The sequence below is a fragment of the Paroedura picta genome, chromosome 6 (genome assembly GCF_049243985.1).
Source record: "Paroedura picta isolate Pp20150507F chromosome 6, Ppicta_v3.0, whole genome shotgun sequence".
Lineage (NCBI taxonomy): Eukaryota > Metazoa > Chordata > Lepidosauria > Squamata > Gekkonidae > Paroedura > Paroedura picta.
Window position 1 is genome coordinate 91826352 of NC_135374.1, and position 18440 is coordinate 91844791.

At 46.2% G+C, this 18440-nt stretch overlaps 1 protein-coding gene across 2 annotated transcripts in view; it reads left to right on the forward strand.

Moving 5' to 3' along the window:
- The first annotated feature begins 1814 nt into the window (after nucleotides 1-1814).
- Nucleotides 1815-18440, forward strand: part of RASA3 (RAS p21 protein activator 3) — a 176699-nt gene continuing 160073 nt past the window's right edge. Inside the window, exon 1 of one of the 2 annotated variants that reach the window (XM_077343669.1) lies at nucleotides 1815-1833. Coding sequence is in view for 1 of the 2 variants with exons in the window: in XM_077343666.1 (XP_077199781.1) it covers nucleotides 2484-2538 (55 nt within the window). In the remaining variant the exon portion in view is untranslated. Of the gene's footprint in view, nucleotides 1834-2302; nucleotides 2539-18440 lie in introns of those variants that run through there. The other variant, XM_077343666.1, reaches the window with a different exon arrangement.

Genomic DNA, 18440 nt, shown 5'->3' on the forward strand with positions numbered 1-18440 from the left:
AAATGTGTAACAGTAGTCCAGTCTAGATTTTACAGTAGCCTGGATCAGCATAGTTAAGTCATCTATGGGCTAGTAGGGTAGCCGCTTGTGAACCAGATGTAATTGGCAAAAAGGCAGCTTGAGCAATTGGACCAGCTTTCTCATCCATCAGCAAATCTGGGTCCTGTACGATGCTCACACTCATCATATGACCATCGTTTCAGTGGGTAGCCATGCTGGTCTGCAGTAGAGTTGGCTCCAGCGGCATCATAGAGACCAAGAAGATTTTTAGGACATGAACTTCCAAGAGCCAACCCCAGAGCTATGGACAGTCTCAAGGAATCTGCTGACAGAATCCAGAGTGATTATTCTTCATTTGCAGTAGAAAGAATGGAAGCAAGCAGAGTGCTAGATTCACCGTTCCCAGCACATTTCTAACAATGCAATCCCAAGCAGAGATAATAGCAGCAGATGATAAAGCAGCAGAGATGAAATTTCCTTATTTTCCTTAACCAAAGACAGAGAGCATTCACTAGAGCTGCCGAGACTGTTTCTGTCCTGAAAATTATATAGATAAAATTAATTCCCACCCAACTGGCAAAACCTTTCCAGGGCCATCAAGATACCCCAGGGTTTCGTGAAAGCCTGCACAATACCAAGCTGGCTTTCTGAATGACTCTTTAATTAGCAAATTATCTCAACTAATAATCAAATTCAGATGGATCTACCCTAGCAGCTCATAAATACATTTAAATAATCTGGTGGGACAAAATTTGGTTGATGCGATAGTGGCAGAGAATGGTGTTTTCTCTTCTACCACCCCATAGGCCTTCATGGAGTGCTGTCCAATGCATCATGCTTTAGCTCTCTCCAAACCCTTTTTGTAACTGTTTGGCTGTCCAGTAAACCAGATCCAAACATCTTCCTAAAAGGGACAAGAGGAACTCTTTGCATGGATTACTGAAAAGAAACTTTCCAAACCTCAGCTCGAGTCTCAGCAGTGTCACTTTTTAAGGCACACAGTCCATTTGCCCTACATCAAGCAATTTCAGGTCTCCATCCATTAATACCAGTCAGTTTTTGCAGGGTGCAGCGGCTTTCTTCGAGGCCATTCCAAATGAGGAGTCATACCTGGTCTGACTGCATAGCTTTAGGACAGTCCTCCCAACTGCAATAATAGACCCACCTTCCTCTGTGGTCATGCTAATGTACTGACCACCCTCCCTTCTTAAAGAGCTGTCAGATTTGTGCTCCAGTGAAGGAGAGAACAGAGAGACGGATCTCAAATCGTACTGCTTACTGAAACCAAAGATAAACACTTGCCTCGCAGAACACTTATAAAATGTGATATTGGCCACAAGCGTAACCTTAAGGGGGAATGAAGGAACTCTGCATATGACTAATGAAAACCAAATGTGCATGCTTTGTGTACCCTTTGAAAATCACATCTCGAACACCGTTGGCAGAGTAGCTCTTTTGTTCACTTTGCAGGCGTAGTCAAACTGCGGCCCTCCAGATGTCCATGGACTACAATTCCCATGAGCCCCTGCCAGCGAACGCTGGCAGGGGCTCATGGGGATTGTAGTCTATGGACATCTGGAGGGCCGCAGTTTGGCTACCCCTGACTTAGGGGGTGGTTTTAAGATTATTATTTTTAGATAGGCTACTCCTCCACAAACCCTTTCAAGAGACGTATGGAGATGGTATAGCTGACTCCGCGGCAGACTTTCACAACCGGCGGCACAGATTATGCAAACCAGGGGAAGGAGGATTCGCTTTCTCGCAAGTTGCCCTGTTGCTAGGCTGTGCTGGCATGAGGCTGCCACGAAGCGCGGAGAGCGGTGGGGAAACTCAGTAAGTTGGTTGTCTGGAAGTGCAGGCGGCTTTTCTGCCGCGGTCCTCTGCTGTGGCAGCAGCACATGCCCTGGCCGCGTCTCCAGACGGAAGCGGAGCAGCCGTCCGAAGCCGATTCCCGCGGAGCTCGCTTGGGAAGTTGCGCTTTAGCCCCCCGGGGCGGGGAGGGGCGGCGTCCTGGTTCCGAGGGCCTCCCGCGCTCCTCGCCTCGCGCTGCCCCCGGGCGCGGGGAGACGGGCGAAGGCGCCGGGGAACTGGGCTCCCCCCCCCGCCCTCTCCCTCGGGCCCCCTCCGCCGCGCTCGCTCCAGCTGTTTGGGTTGTGTGACAAATCTCTCGCCGTGTTTCTCATTCTTTCCCCCAATGGGGAGCGGCTGGGCCAATGACTGGCGCCGCCCGGCCTTGGACTAGCCAATGAGAGGGCGGCTGTGGGGGCGGCCGCTGTTGGAGATGGTTTCTTTTGCTTTGGCGGAGTGGAAGGAGGGAGGGGGCAGCGCTGGGCGCGCTCGCTCGCTCTCCGGCCGGCCGCGCTTGCCACCAGCCCACCCAAAGCAGCAGCAGCAGCAGCAGCAGCAGCGGCGGCGGCGGCAGCAGCAGCAGGAGCAGCAGCAGGAGCGCCGTGCAGCCAGCCAGGCTCTCCCCGTCCTGGGCGATGGCGGTGGAAGAAGAGGGGCTGCGGGTGTTCCAGAGCGTCAAGATCAAAATCGGTACGGGGCGGCGGCGGCGGCGCGCGAGGCGGGCGACGAACAAAGGGGAGGGTCGCGCGGATTCGGCTGGCCCGCCCGGCCGGAGAGAGAGAGAGCGCGGCTGGCGGCGGTGCCTGGCGGAAAGCGGCCGCCAAACTCCCGGCGACGCTTCTCCCCGCGCAGCGGGCTGGGGCCGGAGTGTCCCGCCGCCGCCTCTGCCGCCTTCTCTCCCCGCCGGCGCTTGCTTGGCTTGCTTGCTCTCGCTCGCTCTCTCCCCGCCCGCCTCCGCTCCTGCCAGCTGCCGGGGCTCTTCCTCGGCAGGACGGCGCTGGCCGCTCCGCCCGCGCAGGAGGTTCGCGGCGTGCTGGGCGAGGACGCCGGGGGCGCGGAGGCTGCCCGGGAGAGGAGGATGCTGCGTGCGGGAGAAGGGGAGGCGAGCGGAGGAGGGCTCTGAACTCTGGCTGGCCGAGGCAGGGCTCTTGCCCGCGGGGCCTCCGCTTGGGCCCCTCCGTCTAGGGCCGTCCCCCCCCCCCCGCTGGACTTTCCGTGGGCTTGTTGCGCCCCTCGCCTCCTGCCCTCCCGTCTCCAGCGGCAAACTCCCGAGGCTGTGGCTGCCGGCGCGATGCCCTCCCGGGGAGGGGTGGTGGAGTTTGGCTCCTTGGCCTTAGATGGGCTAGTGCTTGCCCTCTTTTTAAATCTTGGGGCAACTTCGCTCCATTCATTTTTCTCTCGCACCCCGTGGCACCTTCCGCCCCGTTCACAGTTTCTTTTTCTTTAATTCAAGGAAGCCCTTTCTGTGTTTCCTTGTTGAAATGTCTCCACAGAGCCTCCTCCTGACTCGGACCACGGATGAAAGCAGAAAGAGCACTTTGTTGCTATTTTAAATATAGATGGTGCTTCCTTGCCAAAAGTTATCAGTTCTGCTCCTGTGCCATCATTGCTAGTTGTGGTTGAAATACGCTTCCTTTCCCCCTCTTCTGTTTTTCTCTCAATATGACTGAGGTGTGCAGAGCTGTGTGTCATAAGTCCACTGCTGGCTTCTCACGGTGCCCAAAAGGGGCATGATGTGTCGATCCAATGGAAGAGGGACATGTGCCATCGGAGTGTCCCACATTGTGAAATGTGTACAGATGATGGCTCTTAAGAGACTGCTTATTGCTACAGGAGAACCATCACTGGTGGACATATGGTGATTCCCCGTCCTTCCCATTCCACTGTGATTTCTGGCTTGGGGTTTTTAAAAATAGAGTTAGCGAAGCTTCACTACAGTGGGCCCCAAAACGAAATGTGGCAGTTATAAAATACAGGTCTCATGCCTCTGAAAAATGGTCAGCTTTTGAAGCAGCTGAGGTTTGGAGAGAGAGAGAGTGTGTGTGTGCACACTGTACTTAATGTAAGCAATACTGTGTCAGTTTTGGGCATACTAAAACTAAACCTGGAAAAAGAGAACACAGGATAACAAGGTGACAGCAGAATAAAAGCTTCCTCAGATTTCACTTCAGACTGCTGTTGAGGATTTGTAGCAAGCAGTTCTGTGGTTCTCACAGAAGGTAGTTTGGTTTGTTTGGTTTGGGCTATAATTTTGGCTGTTGAATGACTTCCAGGCCACATCATTAGAGAGTAAGCAACAGATGTCACTGTAGTAGATTAAAACTCTCTGGTATTAATTTGAGTCAGCTGGGTTATAGTGCAAGTGTTATGTCCTGAACAGATTAAATCCGGTTGGAGAACTGTATTTTGTCCCTCCCCCCCCCCCTTAGAGAAAACTGGGCATATTGACGTTTGTAAAAAGCAAATTCACGCCCATCATATAATGCAAATCCGGGTAATAAGTCCTTCCCTGGGTTGAAAATGATATGAGAACTTCTGTCAGGACTCTTTCATGCCAGGGGAAGAAAGACCCCTTCAAGCAATGCAATTTGTATTGTCTGGTTTTAAAGAACGGTGGCAAAGAAAAGGCAACGCAAACCTTGCAAAAACTGCGAAAGCTGGAACCAGTTAATATTGAGCCCTGCCCCATGAATTGTCACGTCAGTCCCAGAAATACAATGTGTGTGGTTTACAAAACTGACATGGCTAAATCAGTATACCATATATTGTGTAACTTCTTTCAGGGCTTTATTTCTACGATACGTAGTCAAGGTAGGTCCCCCCCCCCCCTCATAACATGCTCTCCATCCAAAGGTCTTCTTTCCTGTTCGCAGGTGTCCACCAGGACCCATAAATGGCTGTTGGTTCATATTACTAAGAGAATTCTTATTTCAAAGCACTGCTGATCCATAACAGCCCACTATTCTTAAGAACTGGACTGGCAAACAATGCATATCAGTATTTATTTCTCTGCCTCAGTCTTTGAAGAGGATAAAAGATTAACTTCCTTTAAAGGAAGGCAGGTTGCTTCTGCTACCCAGGTCATTCATGCACGTGTGGATAAAGGATGCGGAGTGCCCTGTATTCTTCTATCATGAATGAAAAACTTTGCACCTGTCCCCCATTCTGTTTCCCCAGTGGACACAGAGAAATCAGGGAAGAGGTTGCCAATTACAAGCCTTGAGCTGGTTATAAAGCTGCCTCTAAAGATTAGTATGTTCACTTACAACCTCTTAGTCCATTTTAGCCTTTCTTTAGATACTTCAGTTCACTTCAGCCATTCTTTCATACTTAGGGTGACTAAATGATAAATGGGGTAAAATACTTCTCTGTGTTATACAGTTTGAACAAACTGAGTCTGGGCAACCCAGATTCAGTTGCCCCGCAGCCACACAGCAGCTGTGGGGAATGTCATTTTTTAAACCTGCAGGTCCTATTTTGGCTCAGGATCGTAGCATGGAGGGGAGGAGGATGGGTTTGCCTCCCTCCTGTACTGTTTTTCTGAGCTGAAACACTCAGGGGGGATTATTTGACCTGTTTTGGAGCTGCAATGCAAAGAAGTTCTACAGGGGCCATTTCAGCTCAGAAACATGGAACTGTGTGATTTGGTTTTAAAACATCTTTTCTTGGACATGACCAAAGGTCTGTCTAGTTCAGCACGTGTGGTCTTGGACAGTTTATTGTCAGATTTCCCCTGATAACAACTGAACAGTTTGTGATGACTGTAGATAGTCTATATTATTTCTACACAGTGCCTGGCAGTGATAGGCTACTTGTGAAGTTTTCATAGTTTTAGCTGCCATAGCTAATGGCCGTTGATAGATTGTCTGTAAATAGCAGCTGTCTCGGCTAGTGGGAGTCTGTGTCTTGTGATGATGAACTATGGATGAACTATACAAATTATATGTTGTGTGAAGTTCTAATTCTGTTCTTAGTGAGCTGCATTTTGCCAGTCGGTTTCACTGGATGAGTCTGCTGTTTTGAAAGAAGGTATAATGAGCCTCTTGTGGCGCAGTGGTAAGGCAGAAGACATGCAGTCTGAAGCTCTGCTCATGAGGCTGGGAGTTCAATCTCAACAGCCGGCTCAAGGTTGACTCAGCCTTCCATCCTTCCGAGGTCGGTAAAATGAGTACCCAGCTTGCTGGGGGGTAAACGGTAATGACTGGGGAAGGCACTGGCAAACCACCCCGTATTGAGTCTGCCATGAAAAGGCTAGAAGGCGTCACCCCAAGGGTCAGACATGACCCGGTGCTTACATAGGGGATACCTTTACCTTTTTAAAAATAATCTGGAGGTTGGATTCAACCAGTGTTTTTGCTAGTATAAAGAAATGAAGGAGGCATATTAATTGACCACCCATCTTGAGAAATATAGGATCCATATGGACAAAAGACATGTGAGATGGAGGCTTTAATGTGTAGGGGAATTGGATGAAATTAAGCGAAAACATTGGCTGGGCCCAACCATATGTGAACATCCTGTCACCATCACAACTTTGTTTTCAGTCCATTCTTAATAATTTCTGCAATTAACTTTACATTCTGAGTTTTTTCTTTTCATGTGCGTTTGTCCATAAACGCACTGCTTGGATAGGAACCTAATTAAGTTTTATGCTGCTAGGTATGTATAAATCATCCTAGTCCTTTCATTGAAAGACACGCCTTTAAAAATGACTGGTGTCTGGGTGAAGGCTGATCACATGCTTGCATGTCACTTGATTTATCTCTCAGCCTTGCAGTTGATTGTTTGGGTTTCCATTGGCTGATGAATGGTGTATTTGGGGGCACTGTGACAAGATGAAAATGGGGCCTGTAATTGCCATTTCAGTAATTGGTAGAGTTGCAGTTGAAGAATGAAGTTTATACCCTAATTATCTTTTGGCAATCTCACATGGAGCTTAGAGCTCATCTTGAAGGTGGTAGAAGAATGGGCTAGATTCAAGTGGGTAGCCATGTTGTTCTGAAGCAGCAGACCAAATTTTGAGTTTTAGCTAAGGTATGAGCTTCCGTGTGCGTGCACACATTGTATCTGAAGCTCATACCTTGAATAAAACTTTGTTGGACTCAAAAATTTGTTCAGAAGAATGGATCGTTGTAGCAAAGTCTGTATCTGTCACAGCAAAATATGGTTCTCCTGCTAATAGCATGTGGTGGTGACAGAACAGGTGGGAACATCTTTCAGATTTAGGCATATTATTTCCTGGTGGTCAGACAAATGTTTTGAATTTATAGTGGTCCATTAAAATCCTTAAGATTTCATTTCTGCATCGCACACCTAGCTCTGCAAATGAAGTAGATCCCATTCTCAAAGGTGCAACCCTAAGCATGGGGACTTGGCAATGAGACTTGGCTTTGAACATTGTGGTGAAAGGTTGTTCAAAGCCCTTTTGTTTTATAGCACCTGATCCTGTATTGAGCAGGGGGTTGGACTGATCCTGCATTGAGCGGCAGGTTGGACTAGAATGGCCTGCATGACCCTTTCCAGATTCTGTGATTCTAAGAAAGGGAAGCTTTTCTGCAGGAATATGCATCCTCTGGATGCAGAAACAGCTTGTGCATGCTCACTGTGCAACATCCTTTGTTGATGTGGCAAGAGGGCTTGCTCAAACTTCTGCTTTGTGGGAATCCATGGGACAGACTTCCATGTGCCTGAACTGGATGTACTCTGTGGTCTGGAGGCATTATATGGTGAACTTTTTTTGGTAAAACGTCCGCAAAAGTGGATACTTTCTTCCATTTTTTTAAAAAAGTTCTGTAGCCAAAATATGGAAGTGTAAGTTGCTAAGAACAGGGCTGCCCACTTCTGTTTTTAAAAATTATTTCTGAAACGTGATTCTTAAAAAAAATGAAATTGACGGACTATGAACAGAGGATGTCTGATCTTTTGAAGTGCTTGTCGTTGCTGAGCAGAATGCAGTTATCCTGTCCCTGCTGTTTTGTGTTTGAGTCCTCCTCCGCTGAAAGAACTATTTTTGCCCAAACCTCTTGTACATAAACAAGGCAAACGTGTCACGTAAGGCGAGCAGACGCTTCCTACAAGATTGCCGCTTTGAGGAAGTATGTGGCTCTGACGTTTCCATGAGTCACTGTATCTAAACGTGAAAGGAAACGGCATACGGCATGTGGCAAGTGATTGGCTGGGAACAGTATAAAAAGGGCACTTTTCCTTGGCAACATAACTTGTACTGGCTAATAAATATCATTAGGGATTCCTTAATTGCTGTACGCTTTTATGTAATGGTGGCATGTAATCGGAGGAGTTTTCTCCAAGCCTGTAACTTTATGCTTAGAACACTGTTTTGGCCTGGCTGCTCATGTTCTGCGCCTTTCCCAAACTGCTCTGTTCTGAGAATTCCAGGCAGCCAAGTTTAGGTAACCATAGTGATCTTCAGTGGCCTTAATTTATTAGTTTCAATTGTGCTGTCTTGCTCAATGCATCTGGGAACATCATATTCTTAGTGGAGATGACATACAAAGTGGTAATACGGTCAGTCGACACCAGGGAAGGGCGTGGTGGGTCGTCTGTGCCTGGCTCTGTGATGGAGGTTTCATGCAGACAAGCTGTTAGTTTTTGCTACGGGTAGCCACACAATGTTGGGGGTCACTCTTAACAGAAAGAACACTTCAGAATGTATTTCTGAACAAACTGTTATTCTTAGGAGACTGGTTATCAGGGGGTGTTTGCTGTACAATCGGGAGCCCATGTAGTAGAAGGACTGTGGCTCAGTGCTAGACACTCTGCTTTGCACGGAGAAAGTCCTAGTTTCGATCACAGGCATCCTCAGTTAAAAAGGCCAGGCTGCAGGTTAGCCTTTCTCCACTCTTTCACTGTTGAGAAACCCCTGAAATATTCTTCAGGCTTCGAAGAACCCCAGAAGTGGCACGATGATGCAGAATATGATTGGGAAGCATAGCTGTGTACACGCTATGAGAGCCAGCTTGGTGTAGTGGTTAGGAGTCTGGGCTTCTAATCTGGCATGCCAGGTTTGATTCTGTGCTCCTCCACATGCAACCAGCTGGGTGACCTTGGGCTGGCCACGGCACTGATAAAACTGTTCTGATTGAGCAGTGATATCAGGGCTCTCTCAGCCTCACCCATCTCACAGGATGTCTGTTGTGGGGAGAGGAAAGGGAAGGCGATTGTAAGCCACTTTGAGCCTCCTTTGGGTAGAGAAAAGCAGCATATAAGAACCCACTCTCCTTCCTTCCTTCCTTCCTTCCTTCCTTCCTTCCTTCCTTCCTTCCTTCCTTCCTTCCTTCCTTCCTTCCTTCCTTCCTTCCTTCCTTCCTTCCTTCCTTCCTTCCTTCCTTCCTTCCTTCCTTCCTTCCTTCCTTCCATCCTCCCTCCCTCCCTCCCTCCCTCCCTCCCTCCCTCCCCAGCCGGGGCCCCTACTCTCTCCCCACCCCCTCCAGGTCCATCATTGCCATTTGGGGAAGGGTGGGGCATGGGTTGACATGATGATATATGGTCATATCACCCAATAAACATTTAACAAATTAAAAAATACCCATTTAATTAACTCCCACCCATTCAGAGAACGCTTCCAGGGCTGTCAAGAAACCTCAGGATTTTGCGAAACCCTGGTTGAGAAAGCCTGCTGTAGGCGCTGCAGAAGATCTCTGCGTGAGGCCCTGGAGAGCTGTGAGCTGCCTGCTGCCAGTGTGAGCAGACAATTCTGACAGAGTGACTTGGTATAAGGCAGCTTCATGTGTCCATAGTTTGACTCGAGAGTCAGCTGTCATAAAGTTCAGACTTGAGACTAGGGTGGTGGCTGTGGCTTGGCAGGGCAGCAGCCTTGTGAAAGATAGGTTGGCATTGAACCGTCTGCATACCCTGTCCCTGCTGATAATTCAGCCTCTTCCTATCCACCCTCATTCCTTTCTGCAGGCTTCTTACCTGGTCATATGGCAAGGATGCTGCTTCCCTGCCTTTTGGCTCCCTGCCTACACATCCAGTTGACTTTACAGTGAGGTCGTAGCCCTCCCAACCTAGCCGCTTTCCTAGCTCTTTTGCTGTGCATGAACAGTGATTATCAAATGCATGTGTTTGTGTTTCCATCCTGCTCTGCTTTAACCCCATACTGCTGAACCGCTACCTAAATCCCAAAAGGAACTGGGACAGTGAGAGCAGCCTAAGAGATGTGAGCCACAGGCCAGGCTGGACGGAGGGTAAGGACGATCCAAATACAACGAGAGGACTTCTGACACCACTTGTAATGTATAAGTGGTTTGGCTGCACAATAATGAAAACACAGTGATTCTTATGGTGCACCAAATTGCTATTTCACCTGGTTCTCACAAGGTTGGATCCATTTCACACGCTAGTGGCCAGCAGGATGGCCCAGGCCTTGAGAACTACACTTTGTTAGTTTTGATACAGGTTTAATGTATGGAAATGGGCAGGTGAAGTCTTCTATAGTATGATGGTAAATACATTTCTGTTAAGGAGGTAGGACATCCATCACCCAAGCAGTTGGCTAACCTGGGCTTGCCAAAAACTGTATACTCAATGGGGAGTTGTGGCCAATCATCGTCCACTAGGATCTGGAAAACCTCTGTTGGAATCTCCACTATGCCATGGGAGTTCCCTGGGTGAGCTTGGATCAGTCACACTGTCTCAGCCTAACCTACCTCACAGGGTTGTTGTGATGATAAAATTGAAGAGAGGGGAATGATGTCGGCTCCTTTGGGTCTCCATTGGGGTGAAATATATGAAGTATAAAAGAAGAAGGGGAAGAAGAAGAAGAGTAAGAGTTGGTTTTTATATGCTACTTTTCTCTACCAGAAGGAGTCTCAAAGTGGCTTACAGTCACCTTTCCTTTCCTTTCTCCTCAACAGGCACCCTGTGAAGTAGGTGGGGCTGAGAGAGCTCTGATATTACTGCTCGTCAGAACAGCTTTATCAGAGCTGTGATTAGCCCAAGATCACCCAGTTGGCTGCTTGTGGAGGAACAGGGAATCAAATCTGGTTCACCAGATTAGAAGTCACCGCTCTTAGCTACTACACCAAGCTTATTCCATCTTGGTGTACTGGTTAAGAGCCTTTAATCTGGAGGGACTGGGTTTGCATCCCCGCTCCTCCCCATGCAGCCAGCTGGGTAACCTTGGGCAAGTCACAGTTCTTCAGAGCTCTCTTTCAGCCTCACCTACCTCACAGGGTGTTGTGGGGAAAGGAAACTGCTTTGAGACTAGGTAGTAAAAAGTGAGATACAAAACACCAGCTCTTCTTCATCTTGGCATAGAAGCAATTGTTTTCTAAAATCTGACTCCCCCTCTCTCTATAAGTGGTGTTTCACAACTTTTTGATTGTCTCAAGAAGCTGTTCTCTGCTGTTTCCTGCACTGAAACAATCCAAATAGCCTGAAAGATTTGCTGCATGTTTGTCTGCCTAAACCTGGCACTCACTAAGTTCATACCTAAAAAGTAGTTCTCTATCATATTGAAGTAGCTTCGTTGTATTGAAAAAAGCGAAAAACAAAAACACTTTCTTGGAACAGATTGTTAAAAAAAAAAAACACCCAAATTTCCATCTAGAAGAAGACTGGTAAGTATTGGCTAGTGGCTGTGATGACACCCAAATACTTCCCCCATCCATTCCCCAAAGATATATTTATGAACTTCTTCTTTTAAAATAATTGCAAACATAAATTCTTCTAAATGTATGTGCGTGTGTTTAAAACAGACAGCCTACTTAAAATAAAAAGAAAGAGCAAAGCTTAAGAGACGATCCAGTGTTTGACTTGCATGTATATTGAAAAAAATGACGAAGCTGTGATTAATATTGTTCAGAATGTTAAATTTTATCTTTGCATTTAGAAAATTTTTGGCAGAGTTTGAATGCTAAGGTTCAATTAGATCTTGAACTTTTAAAATTATAATTATTCTTGCTTTTGTTATTTTGTTACTGCTCTTGAAACGGGTGCATATTTTGTTAGCTCTGTTTATAGTGGAGAACTTTGGGTGATAGTAAAAAGTCATTGTAAGAGCTTGTAGTGTTGTTTTATATAGATGTTATAGCAAGCTGTGGTTCGATCAAATTCCTGTAAGTTGCAATGTCTAAATGCTCCAACAAACCACAGTTTTGTGACTACCTACAGGTTTCAAACTAGTGTTTTTGAAACGGTGAACTAGTTAACAAGCTTGTTGTACTGTCTGCCCCCAGTGTGGCTGCTCCTGTTGCAATTGTACTCTGCTAGGACCTCGCAAATCCTTAAATTGATTTTGGTGCTACAGGCCCCATGAATACTTAAACCACTCTTGGTACTGCCTCTTGTGCTTGCCTGGCCCCAGAAACAATGGATAGGTTGTCCAGGAGAGAAGGCAAGAAGGAATGTTATGACATTTCACTCTGCCAATGTTCTCAGTTTAAAACTTTCCTGATAGCATAATTTTATTTTGTGTGGTGCAAAGACTATAATTCACATTGAGACATTGGTTAGCCTTTAGTTTAATCCACTGGTCTTAATGATCACAAGTCACTTTTAAAAATGTCTGTTATGCAGTTTTTGGTCACTCCTGAAAAGACTGTAAGAGACAGTGTGGTGTAGTGCAGTGGTCCGCAACCTTTCCATGGCTGCAGACCGTGGCTGTGGACCACGGGGTGGGGGGGAGAGGGCAACCCAGGCCCCGCGCAAGCGTGGCAGCCCCGGCACAAACATGCATGCTCAGACTTGCTGCGCATGCGTGTTTACATCTGGTGGGGCCACAAACGTGCACGCGCGGCAGCGGGGTGTAAACGCGCACATGCGGTAGCGCTGCGCATTGCGCACATGCGCAAAAGTGCCACGTGTGTGAGTTTGCAGCCCCGATGGGTGCAGAACTATACAACTTTTTAATCCCGAACCACAGTGTCTGCATTACCCTATTTATTTCAAATATTTATATGGTGTACAGACTATGAACATTCACATGTGAAACCAATAAATTAATGTACATCAGGCTAAAATTACAACTCCTGAAACATATATTTCCAGCAGCTGCCAATCATGGACATTCATTACATCCAACAAAGGTGTTTTGAAATAATTCTGCTTTTTGTCTTTTAATGAAGACAGAGAATAAAGGATCATTTTACGCCATGTCTGCCAGGCTATTCCAAAGAGCCATAGTAAATAAGCAGGCATGGGCTGTGAATGAGTGGACCTCCTAAATAAAGGGGACTACAAATAATGAAATAAATAAATAAATAAATAAATAAATAAATAAATAAATAAATAAATAAAGGGGCTACTCATCAAGTTTGCAGATGACACCAAATTGAGAGGACTGGCAAATACTCCAGAAGATAGAGATCTGAACACAATGGAAAAATGGGCAAATGAGAACAAGATGCAATTTAATAAAGATAAGTGTAAAGTTCTGCGTCTGGGTCAGAAAAATGAAAAGCATGCCTACTGGATGGGGGATATGCTTCTAGGTAACACTGTGTGTGAACGAGACCTTGAGGTACTTGTGGATTGTAAGCTAAACATGAGCAGGCAGTGTGATGCAGTGGTAAAAAAGGTGCATGCCATTTTGGGCTGTATCAACAGGGGCATCACATCAAAATCACAAGATGTCATAGTCCCATTGTATATGGCACTGGTCAGACTGCACCTGGAGTACTGTGTGCAGTTTTGGAGGCCTCACTTCAAGAAGGATGATAAAATTGAAAGGGCACAGAGGAGAGCGACGAGGATGATCTGGGGCCAAGGGACCAAGCCCTATGAAGATAGGTTGAGGGACTTGGGAATGTTCAGCCTGGAGAAAAGGAGGTTGAGAGGGGACATAATAGCCGTCTTTAAGTATTTGAAAGGTTGTCACATGGAGGAGGGCAGGATACTGTTCCCGTTGGCCGCAGAGGAAAGGACACGCAGTAATGGGTTTAAACTACAAGTACAACGATATAGGCTAGATATCAGGAAAAGAAATTTCACAGTCAGAGTAGTTCAGCAGTGGAATAGGCTGCCTAAGGAGGTGGTGAGCTCCCCCTCACTGGCAGTCTTCAAGCAAAAGTTGGATACACACTTTTCTTGGATGCTTTAGGATGCTTTGGGCTGATCCTGCGTTGAGCAGGGGGTTGGACTAGATGGCCTGTATGGCCCCTTCCAACTCTATGCTTCTATGATTGGCATAATATGGTGCTTGATGACGTTAGTGGGCTAACAAGAGCAATGACAGTACATTATTGGGTCCTATCTATGAAGGGCCTTCAAAGGTAACATTGAATTGTTACAAACATGTAGCCAGGTAAGCTGACCAAGTACAGGTATAATATACCAAGCACAGGTATAATATCATATTGCTGTAAACTTGTCAGTAATCTAGCAGCAGCATTGTGCACCATGTGAAGTTTCCAAACAGTTTTCAAACCCATGTATAATACATTTCAGTTATTTAGTCCTAAGGTTATTTATTTAAAGCATTTAGAATAGATCATAGAAAGCACTTCTAGTCCTTTCCCTAGCCACATTCCCTGACAAGAGCAGTGTTGGATCTCTGGCTTTTCACCAAACCAGAAAAGCTGGCTGTCATGTCATCATCATCAGAAGAGTTGGTTCTTATACGACTCTCTTCTCTACCCGAAGGAGTCTCAAAGTGGCTTACATTCGCCTTCCCTTTCCTCTCCCCACAACAGATACCCTGTGGGGTAGGTGAGGCTGAGAGAGCCCTGATATCACTGCTCAGTCAGAACAGCTTTATTAGGGTTGTGGTGAGCCCAAGGTCACCCAGCTGGTAGCATGTGAAGAAGTGTGGAATCAAACCTGGCTCGCCAGATTAGATGTCTGCCTTCCTAACCAGTACACCAAGCTGGCTCGTCAGAAGTGGCGCTGACATTTTACATTAGACATCAGTTTAAAAAACATTACAGTTGTGTGACCACGTTTTTGCATGTTTATGTTATCTTCTTGTATGTCTACTAAATGACAATGAATGTTCTTTATTAATTAGAAAGCGAACATTGGCAAATAAAATTAGGCTTCCCTATTTAAACTCTATCACTCTGATTGTTTTTAGAAGTTGAATTAATAATAAATTGCCTATGTAAGTTGCTGCACATCCTAATGGAGTACCTTAGCTATAGTGGAAATAGGATTGCTTGCACAGTGATTTTTGTTATTGATTTATTTTTTGCTATTCTGAGAGGAGAGCATGGGTATTTTCTGTTAAGTGGGAATGCCTATTAGAAAGATCCTTTTGGCAACAACTAATGTGGACAGAAACATTTGCTGTGATTTGCTCCCCTTTCACATACTCACCTGGCTGCTAGCTGTAGAGCAAGAAATATTAGCCAAGCCCCAGTTTTGGATGCACTCTGAAAATTAATTTTGCCAGGATCCTTTCAGTGAGTTCTCTCCACCTTCATGGTTCTGTTCTCATCCTGTGACTTGGATGCATCATGGAAAGAGTGTCCTGGCCCATACCTCATGCCAATTACAGCTACAGGCAAGAGCAAGGGTAGTCATTACATGCTACTGCTGAGTCATATGATGGAAACGCAAAAGATGTTAACAGCAGGGTGGGGAAGAAACGGCAGGGATGCCGTTTTCAGCTGCATTGCCATTTACAGATGCCACACAAGGCCTACATGTGACAGCATCCAAGGGTCATGCTGCCATTTTACAGGGGTTTAAAAAATGCAGCAAGGGCAGCTTGGAGGGCTGAAGGGCTCCATTCCCCTCCCTACTCCTTTTCAAGTGTTGAAATGGCTGAACCTCCCCCCTCCTGCAGCTCCCCCTCCTCCAAGTGTTCTGCCACTTGGAAAGGCATGCAGAGATGGGGGACAAGAGTGACTCAGCCCACAGTGCTGCTTCTTGAAGAACCTATTCTCATGGACAATCCCTTGTTCATCCTATAAATAAGTTGCAGATTTTCTCCACCCCACTTTGTATTGTATTTTATGTGCTAAGAAATGTCCACAGTAGGATGCTGTTGATCTACTTCCAGAAGCAGGAGTTTAATAGCAAGCGCTTAATTGGGAGGCTTTGACCCATATTATTGCAGTGTGATGTAGAGTGGCTGCCTCTAATCTGGAGAGTGGGACCTGATTCCTCACTCCTCCAGATGGAGCCTACTGGGTGACCTTGGGCCAGTCACGGTTCTCTCAGACACACAGCTCTCAGTTACCGCTCCCCCAACAATTACCTGGGAATGTGATTATAAGCGGCGTTGAGATTCCTTTGTGCAAAGGAAAGTGGGGTATAAAAACAAACTCTTCTTTTAGGGTTGATTCCAGTAGCACCTCAGACCAACAAGACTATCAGCTGTCTAGGGTCGAAGCTCTGTTCAGCAGGTCTCTGACCAAAGAGCGTTGACTCTCGGAAGCTCACATCCCAAAAATCTTGTTGGGCGCTGAGGCACTACTTGGTTTGGATCCAGCTGTCCTACTGCAAGCACTACCCTCTGAAATGATATTATTGTGTCAGAGATCAGAAACAGGAATACTGTGAGGAGACATCACACTAAGGTGTTAAGTTTGGTGCACTTCTTCTGGAACAAAGGGAGAAACTCTGACATGAAACAGGAGCTTGGGACATACTGGTACCTATTTAGGGAGACAGGAAATTAAAGTAATTGACTGGGAGTCAAGATGAAAAGGAGATGTGTGCTGTCAAAGTGGTAGCTCATAAAAAGTCAAAGATCGGGCCCTGAGCTGGAAAATGGTCTTGGTCGAACTTGCTAAAAGTGAGATTCAAATGGGTAGCCGTGTTGGTCTGAAGTAACACAATAAAATCAGAGTCCAGTAACACCTTTAAGACCAACGAAGATTTATTCAGGGCGTGAGATTTTGAGTGCAAGCACTCTTTGCCAGACTATGATCTCCTTACACGACAGGGAATATAACTAAAAATTGTGCTGCGACTGATCAGGATCTGTTGTTTCAGAATCACATCTGGCAGAAGTGGAGAGATTGTAACAGATGGTTCAGTGAGGAAAGGGCGCTACCTCTGAACTTTTCAGACTTGGTTTGAAGCGCTGCGGCTCCTCGCCTTGATGCATGACTGTTCTCTTCCCTGCCAAAAGAAGAAAAGAAAAGCAGGCTAGTGATTTGGGTAGGAAAAATGTTCCGCAAACGTTGAAAATTCAGAACAAGCAAACAAGCTACACAACAATGTACATGCCCCCGTCTGTTTCATTTACAGTTCTATTGTCTGTAAATAGTGCAAAGATAAAAATTATGTCCATATGACTAAGCAGCGTTTCCTTGCTCAGTTTATAGTCATGAATCTCAGTACAAAAGAGAAGCTTGTTTTCTAGGGTTCAGCACTAGATATTGTGTCAATTGTTTTAAGAGATCTAGAGTAGCAGGACAGTCGATCTGTTTCTTCCATCTGCATGGCTGATCAGCCCAGGCCTAAGCACTAAGGGGCTATGTATAAAACTTGCGCCCTTAAAACAACAACACCCCTCCCCCTCCTCTGCTACTTTGAAGAAAGGACAGTTCTGGAGCATGTAATGTGTAACTCAGTGGTCACATAACAAAATTTGAGTCCAGTGGCATCTTTAAGAAAAGCAAAGTTTAATTCTGGGTATAAACATCCATAAGCATATATCTAAAGAAGTGTGCATGCATGCATGCAAAAACCTGCACCCAGAAGTAAGCTTTGTTGGTCTTAGAGATGCCCCTGGACTCAAAACTTTGTTCTGTTGCTTCAGTCCAGCATCTCTACAAACCTCTCAGTGGTCAAATATGAACACCTTATCCTCTAACTCGGGCAGTTCCCGCAATAAAAGGGTAGGGAACCGAGATGCCACAGTCTTCCTTGCTGTGGAAGGTATGGAGTATATAGAGATTCTTGGATACGTAGCACTGCAGGCAAAGTGAAGTTGGCACACTCGGACTTGTACATTATCTTCCTAGTATCTGTAGTCCTCATCCTCTTGGTAGTCAAGGGACTCTTCATCAACACTGACCATTTACGCACTGGAGGTTTCATGCCGGGCTGCAGGGTGGAGTTTTAGTCATGGCAGGTTGCCCCAATTCTTCCTGCACCTACATGAGGGAGCATTTGGCCCCGTGTGCCTCATCCGCCCCTGATTTGTGCTCCTGCACAGGAGCTGGGGCAGTGAAGCTCCCAGTGCGTAAACGGTCTGTGGGGGCAACGGGCGAGTCTTCAGAAGGAAACGTCATTCCAATAGATTGGTACCTTTAGATCCAACCTTCTGACATATTATGAAGATGGTAGAGTGCCGAGGTAGACGATAGAGAAAAACCTGGGAAATGAACGGAAAGAGAGATGGATAGGCAGAGATCAGGGCATTTTCCAGAATAGCTTAATGTCCCATTTTCATTCCCCTATGTTACCAGTTTTTTTTCTTGTGTCCAGACACAAGAGCTCTGCGTTAAGAGCTCTGTGTCTGTCCTGGTCTTTCATTGTTCCCCCTGTTCTTTCCTAAACTAGTTTTCCCTGTACACCCCCCCCCCCCCATTGCAAACTGAATTCACAAGATAGCCTTTTGCTCAGAATCTGAATTTTTTTTTTTCCACTTTGTGGATAGCTACCGAAAAAAGGGCAGATTGGGGTGGTAATTTTTAAAATATTTGCATGCTGAATGGAAGGTTGTATGAAAAGTA